General features: G+C 42.7%; 1 protein-coding gene across 2 annotated transcripts in view; it reads right to left on the minus strand.

Moving 5' to 3' along the window:
- The window catches only part of TOP1 (DNA topoisomerase I), an 88,351-nt gene extending 71,601 nt beyond the window's left edge, over window positions 1–16,750 (minus strand). For both annotated transcript variants that reach the window (XR_012154700.1, XM_073309736.1), the window contains exons 1-2: window positions 16,565–16,750; window positions 15,795–15,819 (exon numbers count right to left, since the gene is read on the minus strand). Coding sequence is in view for 1 of the 2 variants with exons in the window: in XM_073309736.1 (XP_073165837.1) it covers window positions 15,795–15,819; window positions 16,565–16,597 (58 nt within the window). In the remaining variant the exon portion in view is untranslated. The remainder of the gene's footprint in view (window positions 1–15,794; window positions 15,820–16,564) is intronic.
- Between the last annotated feature and the right edge of the window lie 8,824 nt (window positions 16,751–25,574).

The following is a 25,574-nucleotide window of genomic DNA, read 5'->3' on the forward strand; positions in this document are numbered from 1 at the left end:
AAAATAAATAAATAAAGAGAAACCTAAAAATCCCACAGAAGTACTGATCCATTTTTATATCTCCAACCACTACACCGATACCCTTGGGTGAGTTGGTCTGAATCTTTAATCTGCTTTAAAGTGAAGACTAACAAAAAAGGTTTTTTACCCTCCTCCCAAGCAGTGACCTATCCTGGCTGCTCCTAGGTGCTGCCCCTCCCTAAGTACTAGCTCCACAGCTCTCACTAGCTGGGAACTGAGGCCAATGGGAGCTGAGGGGGCGGCGCCTGTGGGCAGAGGCAGCACACAGAGCCACCTGTTGCACCTCCTCCTAGGAGCAGCGGGGACAGGTCGCCGCTTGCAGGGAGCTGCCCAAGGTGAGCGCCCCCTAGATCCGGCACTCCGAAACCCCTTCCATGCCCAACCCGCTGCCCCGAGCCCCCTCCCGTGCTCAAGCTCCCTCCCTCTCAGTTAACCGGAATTTCTCACTTACCAGCATCCGCCATTCCCGCAACATGCTGGATAAAACAGCTTTTATTGTATTTTTTTTCTAACACGAAATTATTCAACGGTTTCTGCTGTATTTAAAGAGTGAAAACTTCCTTAGTATAGTGAAACACTATTTCCAGAGATGAACTGAGATTAAGCAATCAGGCTAGTGCACAAAAGAAAGATGTTCTAGCATGAAAAGACACTACTAAAACTGTACTTACTAAATAAAACCAGCATGCTTATATCCGCTCCATTCGAAAGCTAAACACATTTGCCAAGTGCAAAATGCTAGACACTTCTCCTTCCCACACTCATTACCCCAAGCTTTATAATGATGATTAAAAGTGAGATCCAAAAAGTTTTTCACCATCCTCCCAAAACGTTAACACTAGCTAAAACAGCTCACAAAGGAATACTGGGATTGGATATGGACGGCTTGATTTGGGGCTTGCTGTCTTTGGTTATGGCTAAAGCAATGGGCTCCTGGGCACTGGAATACCTCGAACTCTCTAGAATCCAGTGTAAAGAGAAAGGTAACAAGATGAAGAAAACCCCGTATTTACAAAGGGAAAACAAATTTTTAAAAAGCTAGCCTTGAATTTAGCAAAGAATGCAATCATTTAGTTTATCGTGAACACAGTTGCACAAAGATAGATTTCTCAAGAACAAGAAATCATTTTACAAGAAACAATTCAGCTAATGTATTCTTCCAAAAGCAATCTATGTGAAATATAAGCCTTAGATGGATTATATCTATACTACATCAAGGCCTTGAAAATGCTCTTCCTTAGTGCCTGATGATTCTTTGTCATTCTAATGAAGTAAAGAGATGAGCTATGGACAAAATCCAAGAACAGATTAATTCATGGCTGATCCAATCAATCCTATGGATACTGAAAGTAACTCATTTAATCTCACAAAACAATGTTATTGGGCAACAAAACTGGAGATGACATTCAATGTTAAGTGCAAATTTAAGCCATTGGAAAATATAATCCAACTATACATACAAACTGATGGGGTCCATAAATGGCTATATAGCCCAGCTTCTGGCAGTCAGAAATTTAAGGACATCCAGAGCATGGGGTTGCATAGGGACCATCAATAACTGGGTGTCCCTAAACCTCTGACTGCCAGAAGCTGGAACTATATGATGGGATGGTTCTCTCAATAATTCCATCTGAAGCATCTTGCACCAGCCACGGTTGGAAAACAGGATACTGGGCTAGATGGACCATTAATCTGACCCAGTATGGTCATTCATATGTTCTAATACACTGTGCACTGAACAGGTCAGTTTCAGTGTGAAGACAGCTCTGAGAAAAAGCTGATAGGCTCATGAGAAAGATAAATGCTGTTGAGTGTGTATGCTTTAAGATATATACATAGGGACATGTGTGGAGAAAATAGGGACACTTTTTAACTCATTGAAAGGAATGAGTGGAACAACAGATACTGGACATAGGAGGCACAATCTCTGAGGAGGTAGAGCTGTCACCTCTTCCTTCAACCACGAAGCCTGGGGCTGATGGACTGTTAGCAATTCAAGTGTTTCAGCTTGCAGGAGCAGCATACAGGGCAAGAAGAGAACCTAATAGGAGATCCAATTCAGCACATCATCAAACAGAGGAAACTGCAGACCGGGGCCAAGCATAGTCACACCCCCATTAGCTACTTTCCCCCAGTAAGAGACAGTTAACACACCCAAGTATTTGAATGCTTGGCACTTTTTGTATTGGCATATTTCTTCTTTAGAGTTTATTTAAACAGACCATATAAACCTACATGTGCATTTAAGATTAGTGCCTACATGTAAGTATCTGAGGATGCAAACAATACAGCAAGATGCCAGTTAATTCTTTATAACTAACTAGAATATTAAAAAAACCAAAACATTTCTGCAGCTATAAAAATAAAAGATTGCATCTTTGATTTAAACCTATTTTAATAAAACATAGCAAGCTGTCCTAACAAAAGGCCATTCAGCACATACAACAGGGAGTATGACTAAGATGTGCCTCTGTGTCCTTTGAAGAGATTCCTGAGTGGTGGTGGAGGCCGGCAAGGAAAAAGTCTGGAGAAGAGAAGACTCAGAGGGCACATAACAGTTTCAAGTACATAAAAGGTTGTTACAAGGAGGAGGGAGAAAAATTGTTCTCTTTAACCTTTGATAGGACAAAAAGCAATGGGCTTAAATTGCAGCAAGGGTGGTTCAGGTACGACATTAGGGCACACTTCCTAACTGTCACGGAGGCTGTGGAATCTCCATCATTGGAGATTTTTAAAAGCAGGTTAGAAAAACATCCGTCAGGGATAGTCTAGATAATACTTAGTGCTGCCATGAGTGCAGGGGACTGGACTAGATCAGCAGTTCTCTACCAGGGGTCCGAGGCCCCATTGGGGGCCGCAAGCAGGTTTCAGAGGGTCTGCCAAGCAGGGCCAGTGTTAGACTCACTGGTGCACGGATCAGAAAGCTGAAGCCCTGCCACCCGGGGCTGAAGCTGAAGCCTAGGCTTAGCGAGGACCCCTGTGGCATGGGGCCACGTGGAACTGCCCTGCTTCCTACCCCCCAATGTTGGCCCTGGCTTTTATGTGCAAAAAAGACAGTTGTTGTGGCACAGAGGGGCCATGCAGTTTTTATAGCATGTTCAGGGGACCTCAGAAAGAAAAACGTTGAGAACCCCTGGACTAGATGACCTCTCGAGGTCCCTTGCAGTCCTACAATTCTAAAGAGAATGCACAACATTCTCAGAGCGCATGCAACTCAGCTCTCCTCAGCAAAAAATATCCCAGACAGCTGGGGAGGTTGCTTTCCCCTGCTGGAACAAACCAATTCAAGGATGACAGCCCGCAAGCACCAGACACAGGGGAGTAGTGCTACCCCAGCTCTGATTAGTATCTGTCTCCCCCTACTCTAAGGAACAATCACACTCACTTGGCTGGCCCAGGACAGGGAAACACTGGAGAAAGAAAACTTTCAGTTGTTTTAAAATAAATACATACATACATCCATCCACACACTTGCAGCACATGCACAAGTGTGCATGGACCTATTGTCTCTAGAGCTGTTTGCAGAGTGCGTGTAAGTTTCTGAATAGGATTTGCTCCTCTTCTTCTTCTACTTCTTCTTCTGAAATAAAATGCTTGAATACTTTAACTTCTACTCCCAGCTTACACAGTCATTCATGAACAACTCTACAACAAAAGGACGTATTAGATGGGAAATACTAGTAAAAAAAGTGATTCGTTTTCATATTGAAGACATTTAAAGTGAACAAGGAAATGTTACAAGAAGAGATATATCTCTTTACGTTATCATTTTTAATAGCTTTAATTGCATGCTGAGTCTGCAGCAAAGGAGCAGGTGGCTTTTTACTCCCCATCTGGTGGTCGTTAACTCTGCCATACTAACCTTGGAGTAGGTCATTAATATTGCTCAATTCCTCCATTTTGTGTATACTGCTCATGTTGTAATGAACCATAGTGTCACAAGGATCTCTCCAAATAGCTCATGCTTCGAGTTTCCCAGAAGACTGCACTTGTCTAACCTGTAAACGTAACTTCCCAGGCAAGCTGGAACTGGAACATGCCCATCCCGACTATTTCATTTTACCTCTCTAATAAGGTATCCTACTCATACTTGCTATGGCTTTGCAACAGCACCAGTAGATGAAAGTATGCTGGATAGATGCTAGTCACATTCAGGCTCTGAAACCCACTCCGCTCCCTAGGCTTCAGAGCCCAAACTCCAGCTCAAGCCTTTACATAGCTACTGTTAGTACTGTAGCACGAGCCCAAGTCTATAGACCCAGGTTCTGAGACTCACTGTTTCAGTTTCTGCTTGCTATGTAGACATACCCTAACACTGTCCACAAGAGTGCCAAGTACTAGAAACTATGGTGGCAGCTGGTGTGATCTGAGAACCATAACACAAACTGGACGTGGACTGAGAATACACAACTTGTTTCACACAGACTATTATTCTCCATTCAACGGGAGTAACTTTCAGCTGACGTTGGTCAGCCTCAGAACAACCCACTAGAAGAGACTCCAAAATTGAACATCAATCCTCCAAACCATCCCACCTCCCACGCACATTGGTAGTCCATTATCTACACCCTTCTTATTTGGCATTTACGCAAGTTTAAGAGTACGTGTACTTCTGTGTTCTCAAACTCTGCTTGCAGACATCAACAAGAAAAAACAGAAGCCATTCTCCTGCTACTTATGCAATACCAAAATAGTTTAAGTCCACAGATTCCTTACACTTCCAATTAAAAGACCACAATGTTACTCAACTATTTCTCTAACTATCTAAAAATCAAACTTTACTCACCTCCCAAACAGGAATGTATACTGAAGGAGATATGTTCCATCTCCACCTGCAGCAGGTTTTTTTTAGGCCACATCTTAAATATCTCTCAAACAAGAAACTGCAAATTTAGAGTAAGATGAACAACTGTTTCAATGCATTTGGCCCTTATTCAAATATTGCAATATAAAACCTGACCAAGAATGCATTTTTATGAAAAATCTTCAATATAAACCTTGCCAATATTTAGAGGGGAACAGGAAGAGAACCTAGTCCCACATGAACATATTAAAGTGGAATTTTAAAGCAGAATTTTAAAAGCAATTGTCAAAAAAATTAAGGCCGATAGAAGTAGCAACACAAGGAGAAAACCAGGCCCCAAACAGTCCCCACCTAGCAGCTTCAGTTTTCATGTGTCAAGAGCAGCATTAGGCTGTAGAGCACAAGTAACAAATGTCAAGACACATAAAAAGCTATCTATACTTCGGGACTGCTAAATTCCCATTAATTATTTTGCTAACTTTTACCATGCAGCTGCACTTTAATGTACAGCTGATGTGTAATGAAAAATATTAAAAATATTCCACAGCTCTTTCCTGGTGGTGCTTTACTCTGAACATTTGAACAGAAATGAGATCTTAAAAGTCCCACATCTACACAAGAGCGTAGTCCACCAGTACTTTAGGAAGTCTTAAGTGGTTAGACCTGGTCCACGGTGGCCTGGCAAACAGTGCTCATACAAGTACTCTGAATGGGGTCTTACACAGCTTTAGAGTAACTGGTTTTATACACAGCTTTATCCACAATGTAGATGAGGCCTAGAAATTCATTTACTCCTATGGTTCATTCCCTACCTCAAATTGCATAATCCTCCACTGGTGAAATTCCCAAATGGTTGCTGTGGAAGTTTATAAAACATTGCAAATCAAGGACTAGGACTTTAGCAAGCACAATACATAGCAACAGGGGATGAAGTATTTAGACACAGAGATCCTATTTCCATATAAACATCTTAAAGTAAGGCGAAAGTAGTACAGAAAATAAGAGATGTAGAAATAGTAGAATTGAAAAATAGTCTTAAATTCTCCCTGAAATCTTAGGTGCTTTTTAAATAGTCAAGTGTTTTAAATGACACTAAATACTACAGCTGTCAATATATAACACACACACACAATTAATAAACCCTGACTATACAGAATATCTTTGGAGAGGACAGATGTGTGATCTAGATGATCCTTCTGGCCCTGAAATCTGACTCTAAAAGATGTCTTGACCAGGATGTGTAACAGAGATTAGTGAAGTTGGGTGTACACTATGGTTTCCTTAAGAAGAAAATGATCTCTATTTACTGTTTTAAAGAAGTCTGCTAAATGCAGAACCTATGAAGTTATTCATAGGATAAAATTCCTATCTTTAACACAAGCACCCATCTACATGAACTTTGGTGATAAAATGCAGATTCACTCCTTCAGAGGGGCACCATGAAGCTCATTCAGCAAGCCTCTCAGTGTACCAAAGGTAGTGTCTCAATAAGGCTGAATGTTATTTTTACAGCCAACTGTTGTAGACGTGACAGTTTAAAAAGCACACACACAAAACTGTACTAAAGTCATGATGGTAGCAGATTATTTGAATGCACAAGTGGGTTTACGGTTGGGATGACCAAAAAATACCAGCCAGGAATCTAAAAAGATACTCACCAGGATCTGCCTGGGAAACTATTTTTGGCCCTAAGAGAGACTGACAGGAACCCTTTAATACAACAACTTTCTATTGTCTCGGTGCATTCCCCTCTTTATGCTGCAACTATCATATTGTCCACAAATTAGCGCCTCCAACTTCAAAAAAGTATTTATATAATTTAACTAGATGCACAGATGTGTTTTTCTTGAATAAGAGTTGTTCCCTGAAGCCCAATGACAAGTAACAATGACTGGCCTCGCTACGTCTCTCCCCATATCTGAGCCTGCACTGCCCCCATCCCACCAGGATAAGTATTTCAAACAGATTATGCTTTCCCCAAAGCTTTCCAAAGGCAAGAGGAAAGCATGTTCAATGCTGTCTGACCTTGTAATTCCTTTATGTTGGAAACTAGCTGTTTCCAACTTCCCAGCAGTTGCCAGGACAAACTACATTTTCTCCGGCTAAACTGAACTGCTGTAGAGGCTGCTTTCAACTGAAAAAGCCATCAAGATTTAAGCAACAGATTAAACAAAGATTCTTCCAAACGAAGCTCATGAAAGCTCATGCTCAAATAAATTGGTTAGTCTCTAAGGTGCCACAAGTACTCCTTTTCTTTTTGCGAATACAGACTAACACGGCTGCTACTCTGAAACATAACATTAAGAGGTACTGTTCTGCAATTTGTCTTTGACAAGGGATAAAAAGAACAGAAATACGATATGTTAATATCTGATATCTGTGCTGTAAGATGATGGAAAAAATATTCTCCCTACATATTTGAGAGCTTACAAGTTTCTGTCAGTAGCAATGCTATTCATTTAAGGACCGTCACTTCCCTGATCATCTTTGCTCATTCCAGATCCCATCTTCTCCCCTTCATTAATTGTTAAAGATGACCTGCCAAGGGCTTAACAAAGAAAGAAGAATGTGGTTTGTTGTCCTTTTTTGCTTCTTTGAGGTATAAAGGTCTAAAAGGCTGCTCACCCCATTCCACTTGCGACTGACTACCTTACCAATAACAGGAGAGTCAACTCTGGTCTCCACTGGTTTGGGTGATCTGAGAAGGATGTTTATTGTTAGCTCTAACACAACTTTTATATTGAATATTATTGTTAAACCATCGGAAGATGGTTTAAAAAAAAAACATTTTTAGCCAAAATTTTAGTCCCTGGAGTTAAGTAGGTATTAACAAAAAACACCCCAAAACACAAAAAAAGGTATTTAAAAGTCTGGTTAAATTCCCTTTCCCTCTCAATTGCTCAACTTTCTGTCTTGGATCTGATGTCACAATTCTGTAAATATTTAAGTCATCGTGGTATCCAAACAGGACCTGAATTTCTCAATTTAAAAACACGGGCACGCATGCACACACCAAAGCCAACCAATAACTTCCAGGCATTCTTTATATATCACAATGCATCAATTTCACCCCCCCCCCCTTTGCAAGTCACCTTTTCAAGGACACATGATCCTACAGGGTCACCAGTGAACAGGAACAGCAGCAGCTACAATTATTAGCAATTAAAAAAAATGATGTGCATACAAACACCACCACTTGGGCCAGATTCTGATCTCAAAGTACGGTAAACCTGAATAACGCTGAAGTCAAAGGCATTATTCTGAATTTACGTCAGCCCAGGGAGTTTTACAAACACTATGCTAAGAATGTGTTGGATCAGAGGCTCTCCAACTTTTTTACTGGTGAACCCTTTCACGCAGCAAGCCTCTAAGTGCGACCTCCCTTATAAATTAAGAACACTTTTTTTATATATTTAACACCATTATAAATCCTGGAGGCAAAGTGAGGTTTGGGGTAGAGGTTGACAGCTCGTGACCCCCCATGTAATAACCTCGTGACTCTCTGAGGGGTCCCAACCCCCAGTTTGAGAACCCCTGCGTTAGCTGCTATAGACTTGTTCACACCAGGGAATTTAAAAACAAAAATTCCTTACCAGAGCTACGACTAGTTCAGCTGAACCAGTGATGGGAGCCCTAGAATGAGCAAGTCTCCCCTTGCCTGGCCAGATGAGGTTTTTAACTACTGTATCAATTAAACATGCTTTTCAGCAGTTTAACTAACAGCTGTAAATGCTGGATGCTACCAGAGGCATGTACGGTGGAAATTATTTTTAATAAAAGTTCCCTAGAGCAGACAGTCAATAAGAGTCCGAGGACAACAACAAACGATTAATGCCATTCTCCTTCACAGATTTCATTGTAGTTGACAGAACCTACATTCTTCCACCTTTTTATTTGTCTTCTCCTAGCCCTTCTTGCTGTAAAGCAGCTTTACAAATATAACCCAGAATGCTGCTGTCTTTTGACTCTCCAATCAAACTGAAACAACATTAAGAGGAAACCCTCCTGAAGTTACCTTAATGGGGAATTCATTTTGAAGTCTAATTATGATACTTGCTTAAATGCTGACATTGCCGAACAGGTTATAACCAACAGTCATTCGGGGGGGGGGGGGGGGCATGGTTGCACATATTTGTCACGTGTCACTTGCCTGTGTTAGTCAAATCAAACAGGACACTCTAGGGGAGTAAGGCTGTAAACACTGAATATGTAACAATAGTCTCTTTCATATCTGGATAATTAAGACACAGGATAAAATTCCTTAAAAAGATGTAGCTAAGAATATATATAATGCCATAACACTAAATAGCATTCGACTCCTATCGTGTGGATTGTGGGACTTTCTTATAAAACTAGAAGCCACAAAGGCAGTTCAAAGCAATAAATATTTCTTAATGACCGCCTGCCTAACAAGGATATCTAGTATTAAATTAGCAGAGCCAGCTCAAGCAGAATTGAAAGATAAGAAAAATCAGCAAAGATTTGTCCTCAACATTTTCCAAGGTGGGATTATTTCTTATTCAAAATTTTCCCTTTCAAAAAGAAAGAAGCCACCTGTATCTCAACACGGCCTCTCTCCTTAACATGTAACAACAAAGGAGACATGTAACAACAAAGGAGCAATGACAATTTACACTAGCTGAGGATCTGTCTCCAGCGTCACTTTCATAAACAGAACAGGGGCTTGATGCAAGGAGCTTGGGTTATTTCAGCAGGTATTGCTTTAACAAGCATTCTGGGAAGTCACTAATAGAAGAATTTGGGTCAACGAGATGTGAAGTACTTGCTATAATTACATATCATTGCCATTTGTACTGACCACGCAGCTCAAGAGGAGGCTGGAATTCAGTGGTCTATCCAACAAATAACTGAAGTTACAGTTGTGCTGTTTGGCTTGCTAAAGTTAAATTAAAATTTATGTTATAAATCCTTGATAAACTGGATATCTAATTCAAATGTGAAGTCATGCACAGATCTGAAACTTTGCATAAAAGACATCTCAGCCGACGAATGGCTTTTATGGGACATAAAAAATGAGGCGGCCAACACTGCAGATAAACAGAAGTTACCTTATAGTGTTTTTCCCCCCTCTCATTGCTACAATGTTAAGACGTATTTTATCAAAGCAGAAAGTCTGTGGGCCCATTAGTCCCTGACACAGACCTTTAATCATTTTAGGGAGTTTTGCTGGGACACAACAGAAACAAAATTGATTGAGCTTAATAGAAACGTGTATCTCTGCTCTCCCGTCTTGCACCAAGTTTTAACCTGAAAGCTACCCACATATACACCAGAAAAATTAACACAACAGATTTCAACATCAATAATGAAACAGTAGTTTTACTCAGCATAATGATGTTTAAAGGATATTACCAGGAGCAAATTTTTAAAATTTACATTTCACTAAATTTAATTTGCAGTTGATATTTCTGAGACATATGTTAGGAATAACCAGCTTGCTACAGTGTTTCATTTGTAACAAAGCCTGCAGCATTCCTTATAGAACTATGCTACAGTATAAGCGCCAAACACTGCAATAATGCTATCGTAAACAACAGTGTTTGGGACCAATGTTGTGGGATACCATAGGTTTAAAAATAACTGTTGAGTTAATATTAAAAAGTGCTTTTAAAAACCAAAGATGAGCAGTTTTCATCAAGTGTTGCAAGCAACCCCAACTGCTGCTGATCTGAATACAGGATCGGTGTGGCCCTTATAAAAGTGCCTGCATTGTGAAAACATCTCAGTTAGGAAATGATGGCACTGCAATTCTTACATTTCTTAGGGCTCAGAACATGCATTTATCACAAGAAGAGAGAAGGATATTTGCAGACAAGCAAGACAAATGTTTAAACGTTTTAAAAATGGTATTAAAACTGTGTCTTTTTAACGTCAGATATTCTGGATTGTGATCCAAGACAGCCGACTACATCATGCTCCCAGGGAGGTCAATGAGAGTTTTGCCTCTGAATCCAGAGAGTGGAAGAGAGGCCCCAGTATGAGACTTGGCTTCAAGTTTACTAGTTTTTACAGGTTCATTTACTGCTATGCAGTGCCTGCAACAACATTGCTTAGGTACATATAGAACTAAATTCCATAGGGAGTTCTGCTCTTCATTAAAAAACTACACCTGCATGACATCCAACTAAACAGAGTCACGTACAAGCTTATTCTTTAAACTAACTATGAAGTACCTTATAATTTTCAGTCAATGGGATACCTAAAAATGGCTTTGAGAATCTTGGAGTTTTTCCATCTTTTTAAGTTAAGATCAAACAGGTAAGTGTAATAACACGCACATATTTGCAGAACAGGAAATGGAGGCAGAGAGATTAAGTGACTTGCCAAAGGTCACTTTCTGCCAGTGACTTAGCAAGCAGGAGTCCTGAGCGCTAGTCTACTCCTCTTAACAGGGTACAATTACTCCCCACTGTAGTTTAGAATACATTTTAATTTTAATACACTTGTTATTCACAAGTCTTCTGGAAGAGATTTAAGAAAAAAAGATTTTTCCTAATAATTACAAATATATTAAAATAGAGAGCAGACTGACATTTCCTGAACTCATTACTTTCCTGGCAACATTAGCAACACTCAACTGCTACCAGTGCTGTGTGCATCAAAAAAATTAATAAAATATCTTGTATAATCTTATTTTTCTAAGAAAAAACTTAATTAATATTTAAGTTTACTCCTTTCTGTTGAGTCACGTTTTTCGCATGCCCAACTCTGTCAGCTTAAATGAAATGTGCATTTCATGCAAGATAGAACACCACATACTAAAGTGGCCTTTGAATGTCCATCACTTACAAAGCATTTGCTCAACTCCAATGCCATTTAATTTTAAATTTCTCTTTTCCATTTCTCACCCCCTTTTCAAGTGCTCCCCCCACAACACAAAGCTGCCTCTAAACTGTCTTATTAATGCTCATGATAACACTACAAAACTGTCAATTTCTGACAAGATACTTGCTTTTCCACACTTTTGGCATTTTTAAAGTTAACTATTAAACGAAGCACTTCTCACTCAAGCACATTCAGCTTCTAAAAATAAGCTTCCACACAGCCAGACAATCAAAATTTGTGCTCAAGTCCAGTTAGTATTTCACCGATTACTGCAGTGACGTTGGCCTTAAATCCCATCTTAAGATATTTAGTTAAATCAACAAAAGGGGAAATTCACTGAAGGGCCTCCTCTTAACAATTTTTATGCAAAACCACCATTAAATTTTAATAGGAGTTCTGAACACAGAATAATAGGCATGCAAGACATAGTCTTATACTGCAGAAATAAAATTGTGGGTGTTGAACATCTTAGATGCTCCATATCCAGTTTGTTCATTTTACAAACAAAGATTTTTCTAATTGCTATGTTCTGCAAACACAAGAGGAGAACTGAAAGTCAAGATGGGTTCCTTCTGGCCCATTAGCAATAAGAGGTTCTTCAACTGGAACTTGGTTAACAATGCTATTGATTAAGCTAAAGCCAGAAAAGAATCCAGCTAGTAGTTCTTGCATACCGAGAATGTCTCTGTAGGCTAACAGGAGTAAAAAGTAGTAACATCTGTTGAATAAGAAGGTGCCATTTTCATAAATGTACTTTAAGATATTTCCTACTAGGAAATAAACTTTCTTTATACTGCATTCAGATCTTGAGGATGGTTTTTTAGTTCTTTTATAGCACTACTCATCTTTACATCTCAAAGCATTTTACAAAGGAGGACAGTATTATCCCCATTCACAGATAATACATACGCTTCAGGTTGGTGTTTTAAACAGCACACCACTTACAAGATTGTCAATTACTATTTTCCACTGAATGCATCCGATGAAGTGAGCTGTAGCTCATGAAAGCTCATGCTCAAATAAATTGGTTAGTCTCTAAGGTGCCACAAGTACACCTTTTCTTTTTACACACACAGGATCCAATCACTTCACCCACTTCTAAAACCAAAGATGGCAAATTCTTAACAGTGCACAGCAACAACAGAAGACACTTCAGGTGAAGAAAAATATCGTATCCTAATTAAATGGCAGGGGGAATTTGGGTAGTTACACAAAATACAATTACCAAAGGTAGAATGGTTTGGGACACACTTGTTAGGAGTGGCGTGGATTTTTAGTGATCAGAATGGTCAGCACTTCCATTTTACACTTGACCTTGATTCTAGGACCCCTTGATGCTAACATCATGCTACTCTATCAATTTAGCCCCTATTAAAAGATAATAGTGCCAAAAATTGAACCACCAACATCCTTGAACATTGGATGTCTCCCATTAACTAGAGGATCCACACCCACCTAGCTTGGGTTGTAACATCTGAAGTGATTACATTACAGTGGTATAGTCATAGACATAGATTCCAAGTTTCCTGTCTTAATAAGAATAATTACAAGTGTTTAGCTACTGTATTACCGACAAAAACCATAGAGTTCTTTGTTCCAACAGTAAGTATGTCTGCTTAACGCTTATATAGTATGTGGATTGAGTAGTCAATACCACATTGACTCTTTCAGGACTAAATACTTCCCTTCACTCTTTTAAGTGTAAATAGTTGTGGGCCCTAAGCTTCTGTCCAGGCCCTGCCTCCTAATAACAACATCAAACAGCTCTATACAGTCTCATTAAAGTACAAACCAATTTTAAGTGCTCAGAATAATGTATATGGGATTCTTTCTACCCATTTCTACTTCTTGCAACTAACTAGGATCCAAACAAGAAGTACATAAAAGCCCAGACTCCCATGGCCATAATAACAACACGTGATAATGTCTGACACAGAAGTGAGAGGTACTACTGTACAGTGGAAGCAAGAATGAAAGAACCTTAGAGAGAAGAGACAGCAGGTTCCTGAAGTAGGTTCAGCTTTGGTGGCAAGGTCAGAAAGGACATGGACTATCAACAGCGTTACTCCCTTAACAAGCCTAGCAAATGCAGCATTCAACACAGAAGATTTTGCCTTTCTGTTGCTTGAGAAAAACTACAATGAAGACTAATGACAGTCAAAGGAAGACTTGGAATCATGATGGGAAGGAAGAGTTCTATGACACCTTCATCGGTTGAAATTCATCAGGCATATCTGATTCACCAGTTATATACATTTTGTCTGAGATATGTGGTACATGCTTACTTTAAATCTGTGTACTAGACTTCCTTCAGCAGTTGTGAGATGACAAGAAAAACCCACAGAGTCAGAAGGGTGTCAAGTGCTCTATGTCCCTAAACCACTCCTAATTGGTAACAATAAAAATAGTGTACAGCCAGCCTTAATATGGGGGGGGGTGGAGGGGGGAAACACACACTGTTAAGATTGTCCACTAGAAGTATGACTAGGAGAGTCCATTATTTCACATATCTAAATCAGCATATAAGTGGAGCTTTTTCCTCAAGAAAAAACCTTACCCTTAAGCAAATATTTCCTACATAGGGAGGTTACAAATATTTATAGACATACTTATACTAAAGTAATTCTAAAAATTCTTATTACAGTTCCAGGGAATGAATTATCTTCTCATCTTCCTTAAAATAATTATTTATTAAATATTATTTTATCTGTAGAGGGGAAATTTTTTTTAAATAGCATATTTGTATCTGCATACTTCTGTTATATACACATTTACATTATCTATAAAATGCATTTATGTGCATGAATATAAAAAGATGTGCATACACAAATATTTTATATTTGTGAATATTTACATGTATAGCAGTTTGCAAAGCAATTAGGCATCAAACATATTGTCCAGAACAACAGTCCAATGACTACAAATGCCAAGAACCCAGCATAATAAAAACAGTATTAATGCAATGGGATTGGGAGGCAAGATGAAAACACCTTAATAAAGAGGGGGAGTGAACGCAAACACTTTTAGACAACAGGCACATCATCCTTCCCCCCCCCCCCCAAACCTCCCATCCCCATTACTTAGGGGACAGACAGAGCTCTTCAAGTAAATCCAGTTGTTTGACAGTGACATATGCATGCAGAGGCAAATTGTACCTCCCCCTCTCGCCCCCCCTCCACTTTTAAATATACCAGTTTGGAAAAAAACCAAAACCAATATGTGACCCAGCAGTATGCAAAAAATTGGTAGCCATCCTCCGAAATGCAATCACCTACAGGGATCCTCCAACCTATTCACCAAAAATGAACAACCAACTTGCAAACTTTCTGAAGTGATGCTGACTACCTTTCTGGAATTGCTTACACTCCTTTTTAAAAATAAAAAAAATGCAATTATTTAAATTAAAATTTTCTACCCAATAAGGTAAAGTTAGATCAATTAAACAGCAAAGAAAGAAATAATCCTGGTCTTAAAATGGATGCAGCAGAATCTTTTAAAGAGCAACATGTTGTAACCACCTTTCATTTTAGGGGATGAGAGGAATTGACTGAAAGAAACAAAACTGAAGAGGAGAGAGAGGGGTGGGTGGAATAAAGGCTGCTTAGTGATTTATTTAACCTAAAAACTTTGCCTTTCCCCTTCTCTGGGAGGGTATGTGGGTCGGGAGGTGATGATTTCTCCCGTGTTTCTCTGCAGGAGGCTCCTGCTCGGCAGCTCAGGGTAGGAGGAGAAGGAAAGAAAGAGACACACACAGAAGAGAGAGGAGAGAGAAAAAGAAAATGGCGCAGAGACTAAGTCCTGACCGTCGACAAGGCGACTTTCCAGGGAGGAATCGGGGCCCAAAGGGGACCCCAGGAAACCCGGAGGGACCGGATCTGGGGCCTGCATTGCCCCCACTAGGAGAAGAGGGGGTCGGGTGGAGCCTAAGCCCCTCGGAAGCAGGAGCATTTGGCAGCTCGATGGGAACAATGGGGCCGGTGAGCGAGGAGACGGGACTTAGTCTCTGGGACGCCATGTCTGTCCTTTACCATCCTCAGTAACACAGAAGAGGGGGGGAGCGAAAAGGGGAGGTAAAGTGGGGTAAATCGCCCCCAAAAGGCGGGGGTGGGGGGCAGAGACTCACCGTTCGCTCGGAAATCCGCCTCGATCTGCAAGGACAAGTGGAAGCGAGTGAAAAAAAAATCATGTAGGTTTTCAAAAACAGTAAAAGAGCCTGATCCAGGGGGCAGTTTTAAATGAAGAGGAAGGAAATCGAATCACAGTCCGTTTCCCACACAGACACGTATTGGGAGGGGGGTCCCCCCCCACAAATCAAGGGCGGGCGGGCGAAATTCAGACTTCCTAGCGCCCCAAAGTTTTAACCTCCCCCCAACCTATTTTAAGTCCCCCCTCATGCTTATGTACCCATTCTCTGGGGCACCCCTGCCCTGGTACCCCTTCCCCCGCATGAAAAGGGGGGGCACATTCCCATCCTCTCTGGATCTGTCTTTTAAAGGGAAGGCAGGAGAAAAAAATCCCCCCGTGTGTGGCTTGGCTGGGATTTTTTTTTTTTTTGGGGCGGGGGGGGAGGTTACAGACCTTTATGTGTCTATGGGGAAATCACCAATCACAGAGACTGGAGGAGCCCGCGGGGCAGTGATCAAGGCATCCCACCCTAAGTGTCCGAGGGCAAATAGGGAGGGGGAGCCAAGGGGGTTAGGGATCCAGAGCTCTGCGAGGGGGAGGGCCGCCCCCACTAAGGTGATATGGGGGTGAGGTCACCCCGTGGCCCCAAGGGATACTGGGGGGCCAGGGGCACCTCCAAGGGCCTGAGGGGATTTTGGGGGGCTGGAGGGCCCCACTGGGGCCCCAAGTGCCTGAGGGGATATGGGGGGGTGCGTGCGGGTCCCTCACCTGGGAGTCGTTGTGCAGCTGGTCCCCGCTCATGCCGGCTGGTGGGGAGGCCTACACAGGAGCAGAGGCGCCTGGGAGCAGCAGAGTCTGAGGCCGAAGGGAGAGTGCAGCCCCCTCACTCAACACAGCAGCCACTTGTGTAACAGACTAAGTCCTCATTTCCCCTCAGTGCGCAGGCGCCGCTGCTTTTAAACCGGAGGAGGGGCTGGTACGGGAGGGGGAGAAGGAGGAAAGGAGTGGGTTCCGATATTTGCATGCTCATCCTCGCCTTGTCCCCAGCTCCAATTAGAAGAGAGCTTCGGTCATATTAGCATTCCAGCCACGCCTCCTCTCGGCTCGCAGAACTCCGGGTTAGATTTGCATGAGAGCCACGCCCACCACCCCTCTCTGCGCAATTTATGAAAAAAGCCGGTTTGCTATTTGCGTACGCAGCACTCTTCCCCCCTTTCAGAACGCCGGGTGCAATTTACATATCCGGTCCCGCCCCTCCAGCCCTCTCTCCAGTCACGAAGGAAAGGCAGGCGTTCATTTGCATATCCTCCCACGCCTCCTCCGAGGGAAGACTGCTGCCCGCCCGCGGTGGAAGGGACGAAAGCCCGTCCCAACGTGCGCGTAACGCTCATGCGCAAGAATTCCTCTATTTGCATGTGGGCCCCACTCTTTCTCTGCAAGGCCCACTGACTGTCAGCCCCAGCTAAGGTTGCATTACAAGGGCAGAGGAGCCAGGTGCCAAAGCTGGAGGGCAGGAGCAGGAGCAGCAACTTTATTTTCCGACCTGCCTCCCATACAGCTCTTCTCAGCTGCCTCTGACCCCAGTACACAGAACAGGGATCAAACATCTGCTGGGGTGATGGGGGCGTAGGGGGGAGAGATCAGGATGGGAAATACATGAGCCCCTCAAGCAGGCTGAGAGAAGGCTAGCAAGAAGTGGATGGGAGTGCATGGGGTTGCACACATCCATCCCCTAAGGAAGCCAAGGAAATCTCCCATCCCCCCAACTTTCCCTCTAAATTAGCCCATTTCCTGGCGCAGGAAGGGTTTGATTGTAATCCTACTAATTGCTCATTTTCAAAGTCATATTTTATAAATTAGATTGAAAACTCTCTGGGACAGGGACTGTGACTAACTGTGTGTTTGTATAACGCCTAGCCCACCACTTCAGCTGTTTGTCTTTGCTTGCTGCTGTGTTATGGTTTATTTAAGATTGTGGACTTTTTGGAGTATGGACAAGTCTTCCTATATTTTAGTAAACTCCAGGAGCAACTCTAGCATAGCATAAATAATTGTGATTGTTTTATTTTCTGAAATCTTTCTCCAAAATGTGGCTTCTTATATATTTTGGCCTTGATTCTCCACTCTATTACACTGGTTTTCCACCAGAATAGCTCCACTGCAGTCAAATGAATAGTGCTGATGTAGACTGGAGAATCAGGCACTGACACTTTCAATCTAAATCTGTGAAATGTTCAAAATCAAATTGTGAGATAATCATAGCAGTACTGGCTATAAGTGGAGGTGGGTGTACTGGAGAACCACTGAGCATATTACCAAACTTCATTATTTATTATGTGTGTTGCAGTAGCACCTGGCTGCTAAGGGCCACACTGTGGTAGGTGCTGGACAAATGCACAGCTAGACTTGCACTGGGCTTTACGGCAAGGGCCATAATCAGTAGTGCCTCATAGGTTGGATCTTTTCTTTTGAAAATGGGATCAATCAGCCAACAGATTTTTTTTGTAGTGTAAACAGTCCCTTAAACATAATTTCCTATATGGAAATTGAAGGAGAATGAATCTTATACCTTCCTATAAAGAAAATCTGAAAACATTTGTTTGTGTTCTGCAACAGTTCATGGCCTCACCAAAGGGGCTTTCTCTCTGATCTACTGAAAGGACAGTTTAGTATATGTGGCTGGTACAATATCTCACTGGACTGCCTCAAGTCTTCATCTTGGAGTTTCCTTCCAGGGTTACTACATGAAATGTACCTTTCCCCTGCTCCTTTACACTACTGGATCCTTGATTTGACATTAAAATAATCCTGTGCTGCCAGGCTAAATGAAGAGCTCAGGAAATACATAGAAATGTGAGCAGGCAGCAGCAGCCACTACCTATTTGCTATGAATATTTATATTCCTGTAAGGGTAAAACTCTGTCACTTTCTCACAATCTTCAGAAGAGGATGTGAGTACTCCCCTTTTACCAGCCCCAGCCAAATATTTCTGGCTCCAAATCTGTTTATTATGTCAACTGATTTAGTAACTGATAGTTTTTAAAATATATTCTAATGAACTGGCTGGACTGTGTAGCATGGGCACTAACAAAGATTCTCCTTTGGTTCAAGTGGAAAGAGCATTCATATTTGAGTTCTATTCCACAGTCACGCTGAAGTTCTGAATGACCCTGGTGGGAGCATAGGAATAATCAGGAACTCATAGGAGTCCAGTGGTTTGTTACACTATTTGCATTTTGTTGCAGCAGGACATTTATCTGGTGCCAAAATTATAGGATCTAGGCAGCCTTAGAAACCCCTAGAGATACATTTGTTTGAAGCAGCAGTTTAATTTACTATAAGAAAGTAGTACAGTAGGGCCAGTTTTACTGTTCTTGAGATAGTTTCTATCAGAGCTTGAATGGGGGAGATTTGGAGGTACAGAATACCACTATCACCTCTTCCAAGTGCTATCTTGTGCTCCAGAATCTCTGCTTGGATTTATTTTTTAAAGCAAGTTTCTAGTCCTTCCGTTTGCAAAGAAAACCTTCAAAATGTGAAATGAGTGTAACCATTGCAGAGACATCTGCCGACAGCCTGAAACAATAGCACCAAGAGGTATGAACCTTCCCTGAGGATGACGGCTATGTTAATACAAACTATGTACCTTGAGGAGCACACCAGCAGGGTCTGCTCAGGTCAAGGAAAGTGTAATATATTAGAGGGCTCTACAAATCAACCCCTTGAGTGCACTTTGTTGGCACGGTGTAGAGAAGCCATCAATGAAGTGTGAAGTCAAAGCCCAATAATGATCATTTAAATGCCAACATTGTTGACTCTTTTACTGCTGATCAAAGCATTTAGTGACAACTCCTTCTGGCACCTTAAGTGGCTGGTGCTTGGATGATAGTACCACTCTTATGACTCCCTTCTCAAAAAGGAGGGAAAACACAAGGAGCCTTGCAGAGCCCAGCAGGACATCTGAGTCTTCTATGGGGGAACTAAGCCCAAGGAACCCAGCAGAGATCATATCTTGGACATCTGGATAATCTACTGTGAGTGACACATCATCTTGGTGTCTCAAGTGGGTGGACCCTGTTTCATGGAAGAGTACCACTGCCCTTTTTCCAATCTGCTCCTTGATCCTTGGGGAGACAGGATTGGAATAAAAAATTACTCACGGGCAGAGGCCATAGAAGCCTGATATTAAACCCCATCCACACTGGAAATTGGACTGTGTTCGCTGAACCACGTCTCTGGTGGGAGTTGGCATCTGCAGAGAGACAGCAGAAAGTTTCTAAGATCCATGAAGATTTTTTCCCATAATTGTTCTGTCACGCTTAGCCATGTTCTGATGCTTGGTAACCTGCCATGTAGACTCTTCAACACACGCAGTGCCTACCCTGCTTTGAATCAGGTACTTTATGATCCTTACCCATTGTTGCAAATTGGCTCAGAGTGCACCTTAGTTTCATCTTCCCATTTCTGGATGTCAGGAGCCTCCACCAATTACCAGATATAAATGTAAGACAAAAGGACGGTCATTGAAAAGATATTTATAAGCATACTAAACTGTAATGCCTTTGCAGTTACTTCTGCTGGAACAAATTTAATAGAAAACTCACAAAATCCCACAGGATCCTGCAACATCCTACAAACTGCACCAAGGGAGTCTAGCAGTTTTTAGTTACCCCTTTTTACCTAATTTACAAGCACATGTCCATTTATAAACATGTCCATTACCCAAGTAAGTGGGAGACTATTTGACTATCTATTATTCAGGACTTGCTTTGTTATTGCTGGGGAACATCCATTCAAATGAATGGAATGTCAGTACAAGAAATGTCTAATTTAATTGGACATTTCAATTACATTGACCAGCAGGGAAGTGGTTAACGTTAAAGTGTGATTCTGACAGCTTACAGAGGCTATGATAGCTCAATGTAAATGGAGAAGTCCACACCTCTAAGTGCTATTTTTTCAATCTGTCCCTCTGCTGACTCAACAAGACAGCAGTGCCTCATCCAAGGGGCTAACTTTGAAAAGAAATAGCTGGAAACTATATTTTTAAATGAAATCATAATTCCTGGTGAATTCAAAAAAATCTGCAGGAAATCCTAAAATCTTCAGATTGCCTGAATTTCTATTCTCCAGGCTCCTATGTATTTGGATCATTTGGTTCTGTGGAAGTATATGATAAAGGTCTCTCATGGCACATCTGAAAGAGGGAGGTGGCACCTCAGTGTCCTGGCTAAAAAACCCAAACCAGATTCTAATGCAGAGGTGGGCAAACTATGGCCCGCGGCCCACGTCTGGCCTGCAGGACCCTCCTGCCCGGCCCTGGAGCTCCTGGCCCGGGAGGCTGTCCCCCATCCCCCGCACCTCAGCTCATTGCACCGCCGGTGCCATGCTCTGGATGGCGGGGCTGCGAGCTCCTGGGGCAGTGCAGCTGCAGAGCCGCAGCCTGACCCGGTGCCCTGAGCTGCGCGGTGACGTGGCTGGCTCCAGCCAGGCGGTGCGGCTGTAGCGTCGCCAGCCACCGGTGCTCCAGGCAGTGCGGTAAGTGGGCATTGGGGGTTGGATAGAGAGCCGGGGAGTTCTGGGCGGTGGTCATAGGGTGGGGATGTGGATAGGGGTCGGGGCGGGAACAGGGGGTTGAATGGGGGCAGGGGTCCTGGGGGGGCAGTCAGGGGCGGGGGGGGCTGGGGTCAGTCAGGGGACAGGGAGAAGGGGTGGTTGGATGGGGCAGAGGTCCTGGGGGGGCAGTCAGGGGCGGGGGGGGGCGGGGTCGGTCAGGGGACAGGGAGAAGAGGTGGTTGGATGGGGCAGGGGTCCTGGGGGGGCAGTCAGGAATGAGAGGACAGGTTGGATGGGGTGGCAGGGGGCAGTCAGGGCTGGGGGCGGGGCGGGGGCGGTCAGGGGACAGTGGGTGGTGGATGGGGCAGTCGTCCTGGGAGGGCAGTCAGGAAGTAGGGGGGGTTGGATGGGGCGGTAGGGGGCAGTCAGGGGCGGGGGGGGGGGGCGGGGTCGGTCAGGAGACAGGGAGAAGGGGTGATTGGATGGGGCAGGGGACCTGGGGAGGCAGTCAGGAATGAGAGAACAGGTTGGATGGGGCGGCAGGGGGCAGTCAGGGCTGGGGGGTGCGCGGGCGGTCAGGGGACAGGGAGCAGTGGGTGGTGGATGCGGCAGGAGTCCTGGGGCAGCCATCAGGGGACAGGGAACAGGGGAGGTTGGATGGGGTAGGAGTCCCAGGGGGGCCATCAGGGGCGAGAAGCAGTTGGGATAGGGGTCGGGGGCTGGGCCACTCCTGGCTGTTTGGGGAGGCACAGCCTCCCCTAACTGGCCCTCCATCCAATTTTGGAAACCCAATATGGCCCTCAGGCCAAAAAGTTTGCCCACCCCTGTTCTAATGTCAAAGAGTCAAATCCTGCAGTCAGCACCAGTCCAAGTAACTGGGCTGTGCTCTGAGGAGCTCTGCAAGGGCTGCAAGAAATTCCCTTGTGGCTGCACTGTGGTCTCAGGGCTTCTGCAGTAGCTGTGCCACTTCTGCTGTGCCCTCCTCCGCAGGAGAAATAGCTCCTCCAAATCATCCTCATCTGTGCAGCAGAATTTCTGCCATCAGCAGCCTCTCCAGCTGCAGAGAGACGGGCAGGATTTGTCAAATGTAGAAAGATAGCAATAGCCACAAGGCCAGATTGCGGCTTTATAACACAGCGCAGGCAGGATGAGTGTAGAGGGGACATACCGCAGCAGGCTGCCCCAAGAGGACGTCTGGGTAACACCATCAGATTCCCTCTTGTGGATTCCCAGCAGCACACATGGCACTGGAAGCTCTGCTATCCTTCAAAAGGGTGCAGTGCAAGTTGGTAAGTGTGGAGAGTGTTAGGCTGGTGGCGCTGAGCTACTAGCAATGAGCAACACCCTCCCTCAGGGGGCCTTGGGACACCAGCTGGATGAAGTCATAATAGGGGTCAAGGGGGTGAAAATAAGGAATGCCTAGATGCCGCCTGTTCAATGGAGAAGACCCTGCTCTCCATTTGCTGGAGCCTGCAAATGTGGCAGCCTGTCCTCTCCTTCCCCTGCCTAGGGATTTAGATGCCTCTGATGAAGTGAGCTGTGGCTCACGAAATCTTACGCTCAAATAAATTGGTTAGTCTCTAAGGTGCCGCAAGTACTCCTTTTCTTTTTGCGAATACAGACTAACACGGCCGCTACTCCGAAAGATGGGAATGGGTGCATGTAAGGGTTACAATTTTATTGTAGATTTCAGAGTAGCAGCCGTGTTAGTCTGTATTCGCAAAAAGAAAAGGAGGACTTGTGGCACCTTAGAGACTAACCAATTTATTTGAGCATAAGCTTTCGTGAGCTACTGCTCACTTCATCGGATGCATTCGATTTATTGTAGTTTACTATTTAAAGTGGCTTGCACAGTCAGGGAGTCAATGAAGTAGGCAGGATCCATGGCAGATTGTTGTGTTTCAGATGTAAGGACAAGATGGTAAAAATTTAAAGAAGGCCCCATGGTTCATGCAGCACATTAAACCTAAGTTATAGATCTGAACGTCTAGAATTATTCAGCCCTTTATCTCCTGCCCTTGGTCCAGTACTGCATTATCATTACAGTATCACCTGTGCTAGGTATTGTTTGTATTAAATTCAGTTTATTGTACACTGCTTCCAGGTTTCACTGATTTTATATTTTAGTGTGTATATTCAATTTCTATTCATTCTAGATTAAAAAACCAAATATCCAAATCTTTGACTCTGTTCAATAGTGCGAAAAAGTGTGAGTGACAATGCATATTTACAGAGTTGCCACCTCTCATGATTTTATCATAAGTCTCACAACTTTTGGTGTATTTTCTTAAAGTCCCAGCTACTGGAATCAAAAGATTGCATGAGAATCTCAACTTTGATTTAAAAGAAAAAGTAAGTTTCTCGCCCTCATGGTTGGAGAGAAAAGCTTGTAAGTGTGAAGAAAATGCATCTTAAAAAGCACAGAAACCAGATGCCAAAGAGAAAGAACTCAAAGTGTCTTGTTTAAAAATAAAATCTCATGATTGGAGGGATGTGGGAGAGGCTGACCCATGATTTTTGAATGCTTGGGTTTCTCAAATCTTCATGTATCTATTGCCAGTGTCCATTTAAATAATGTCATTAAGTATCCTGAGACACCTACATGGTTTGCTGGATTCTGAATCAGTGTAGTCCTGTAAATTGTCACTGGAACAAAAGAGTTGTACAAAACATGAGCAATCAAATATATTACTGCCCTCATTCTTTATTAGGATGACCTGCTCAGAAATATTCATACCCATTATGTTTTGAAACTACATGAGCACAGTGCTTTCAAAAGCTCCTTGTTTTCCACCTTGATAAACCACAGCAATAATTCAGTTTTATATGTAGGGAGCAGGAGAAAATAGAAGCAGAACTACCAGGTGTCATTGTGCGAGGTAACTTTCAAAGGCCAGCTTTAATTACTGAGTTGCACCTGGGAAGGGAAAGGTTTGGCATAATCATGGGTAATTACTAGTTAGGGAATAATAGCTGATAGTGGCTTGCTTTATTACATGAACGTTTGCATATACTGTCATAGTTTGCTATTATTATTATTATTATTATTATTATTATTGGAGTCAAGAGTCAGGTGGAAAGAAGGATGGTACATAATAGAGGAGTGAAACCAAACATTTTTAAATCAGATTATGAGGGAAAAATTATATTTGTCATGAATCACTTAAAAGGCATTATGCTTGTGAAATATGTTCCGCAATTTTGTAATGAACTGGATAGTGTATGTGTTAACACTGCCTTCTACTGGATAAAATCAGAACTCTTCTGTGTCACAAACTCCATACTGCTAACAGATGAGACGATTCTCCTTAATGTGAGTTCAGGAAGCTACAAGCAGTGCATTGATGCAGCCAGTCCTCCTAGCTCCATCTCATAAGTGTAGTGACTCATATTTGGAAATTACACCATAGGTCCTGCTGTCAGCAGTAGTACTGGGCATTATGAGGCAGGCACTTCAGGGGTCCCAGAATGCACTGGAAAAGCCACCATTGCATGGTATGTGGTGCAACACAATGGCTCTGTTACAATGCTGAAGTGTTGCAATTACAACTGAGACAAGAAACTACTTAATCTAATCAGTGTCCCTAGAATAGTTCCCTTACTTTACTGTCCAAATTTGGTTAGTCAGTTTCACTTCTTTTTTTTCTAATCAATTTCACTTTCTATTTCTCATGCAATATCACCCTGCTGCTGGTGGATTCACAACACTGCAGGGAAATGTTTGTCTAAACATTATTTTTATATTGGGCTTTATATAAATTGTTTTTTTAAAAATGAATCCCTAAACCTAAATTTGGTACCTCTACTTAAAGACCACTTAAGTAGAGGTACCAAAGTACAATAGGGTAATATTTTGTATCCAAGTACAATAGGGTAATATTTTGCCCTTCAACAGCATTTTCCACCCAAGGGGGAAATAGAATCCCCATTTTGCAGGTAGGGGAACTGAGTCACAGAGAGATTAAGGCTGAATTTTTCAAGAGTAACCACCAGTTTCTTCTGCAAAAAAATAACCCCAAATAAAAGAGCACTTTCAAAAATGTGGCTTTAAATAACTTGGTCAAGGTCACACAGCAAATCAGAGCTGAAAATAGAAACTTGGTCTATTCTGAGATTTTAGCTACTGGTGCAGCTGCATCAGTACAAACCCCTAAACTGATTAACTTTCAAACGGGGGCAGTTTGCCCCCATTTGAAATGGAAGAAGTATCCATTCAAATGAT

Source organism: Lepidochelys kempii, chromosome 13, assembly GCF_965140285.1.
Source record: "Lepidochelys kempii isolate rLepKem1 chromosome 13, rLepKem1.hap1, whole genome shotgun sequence".
Classification (NCBI taxonomy): Eukaryota; Metazoa; Chordata; order Testudines; family Cheloniidae; genus Lepidochelys; species Lepidochelys kempii.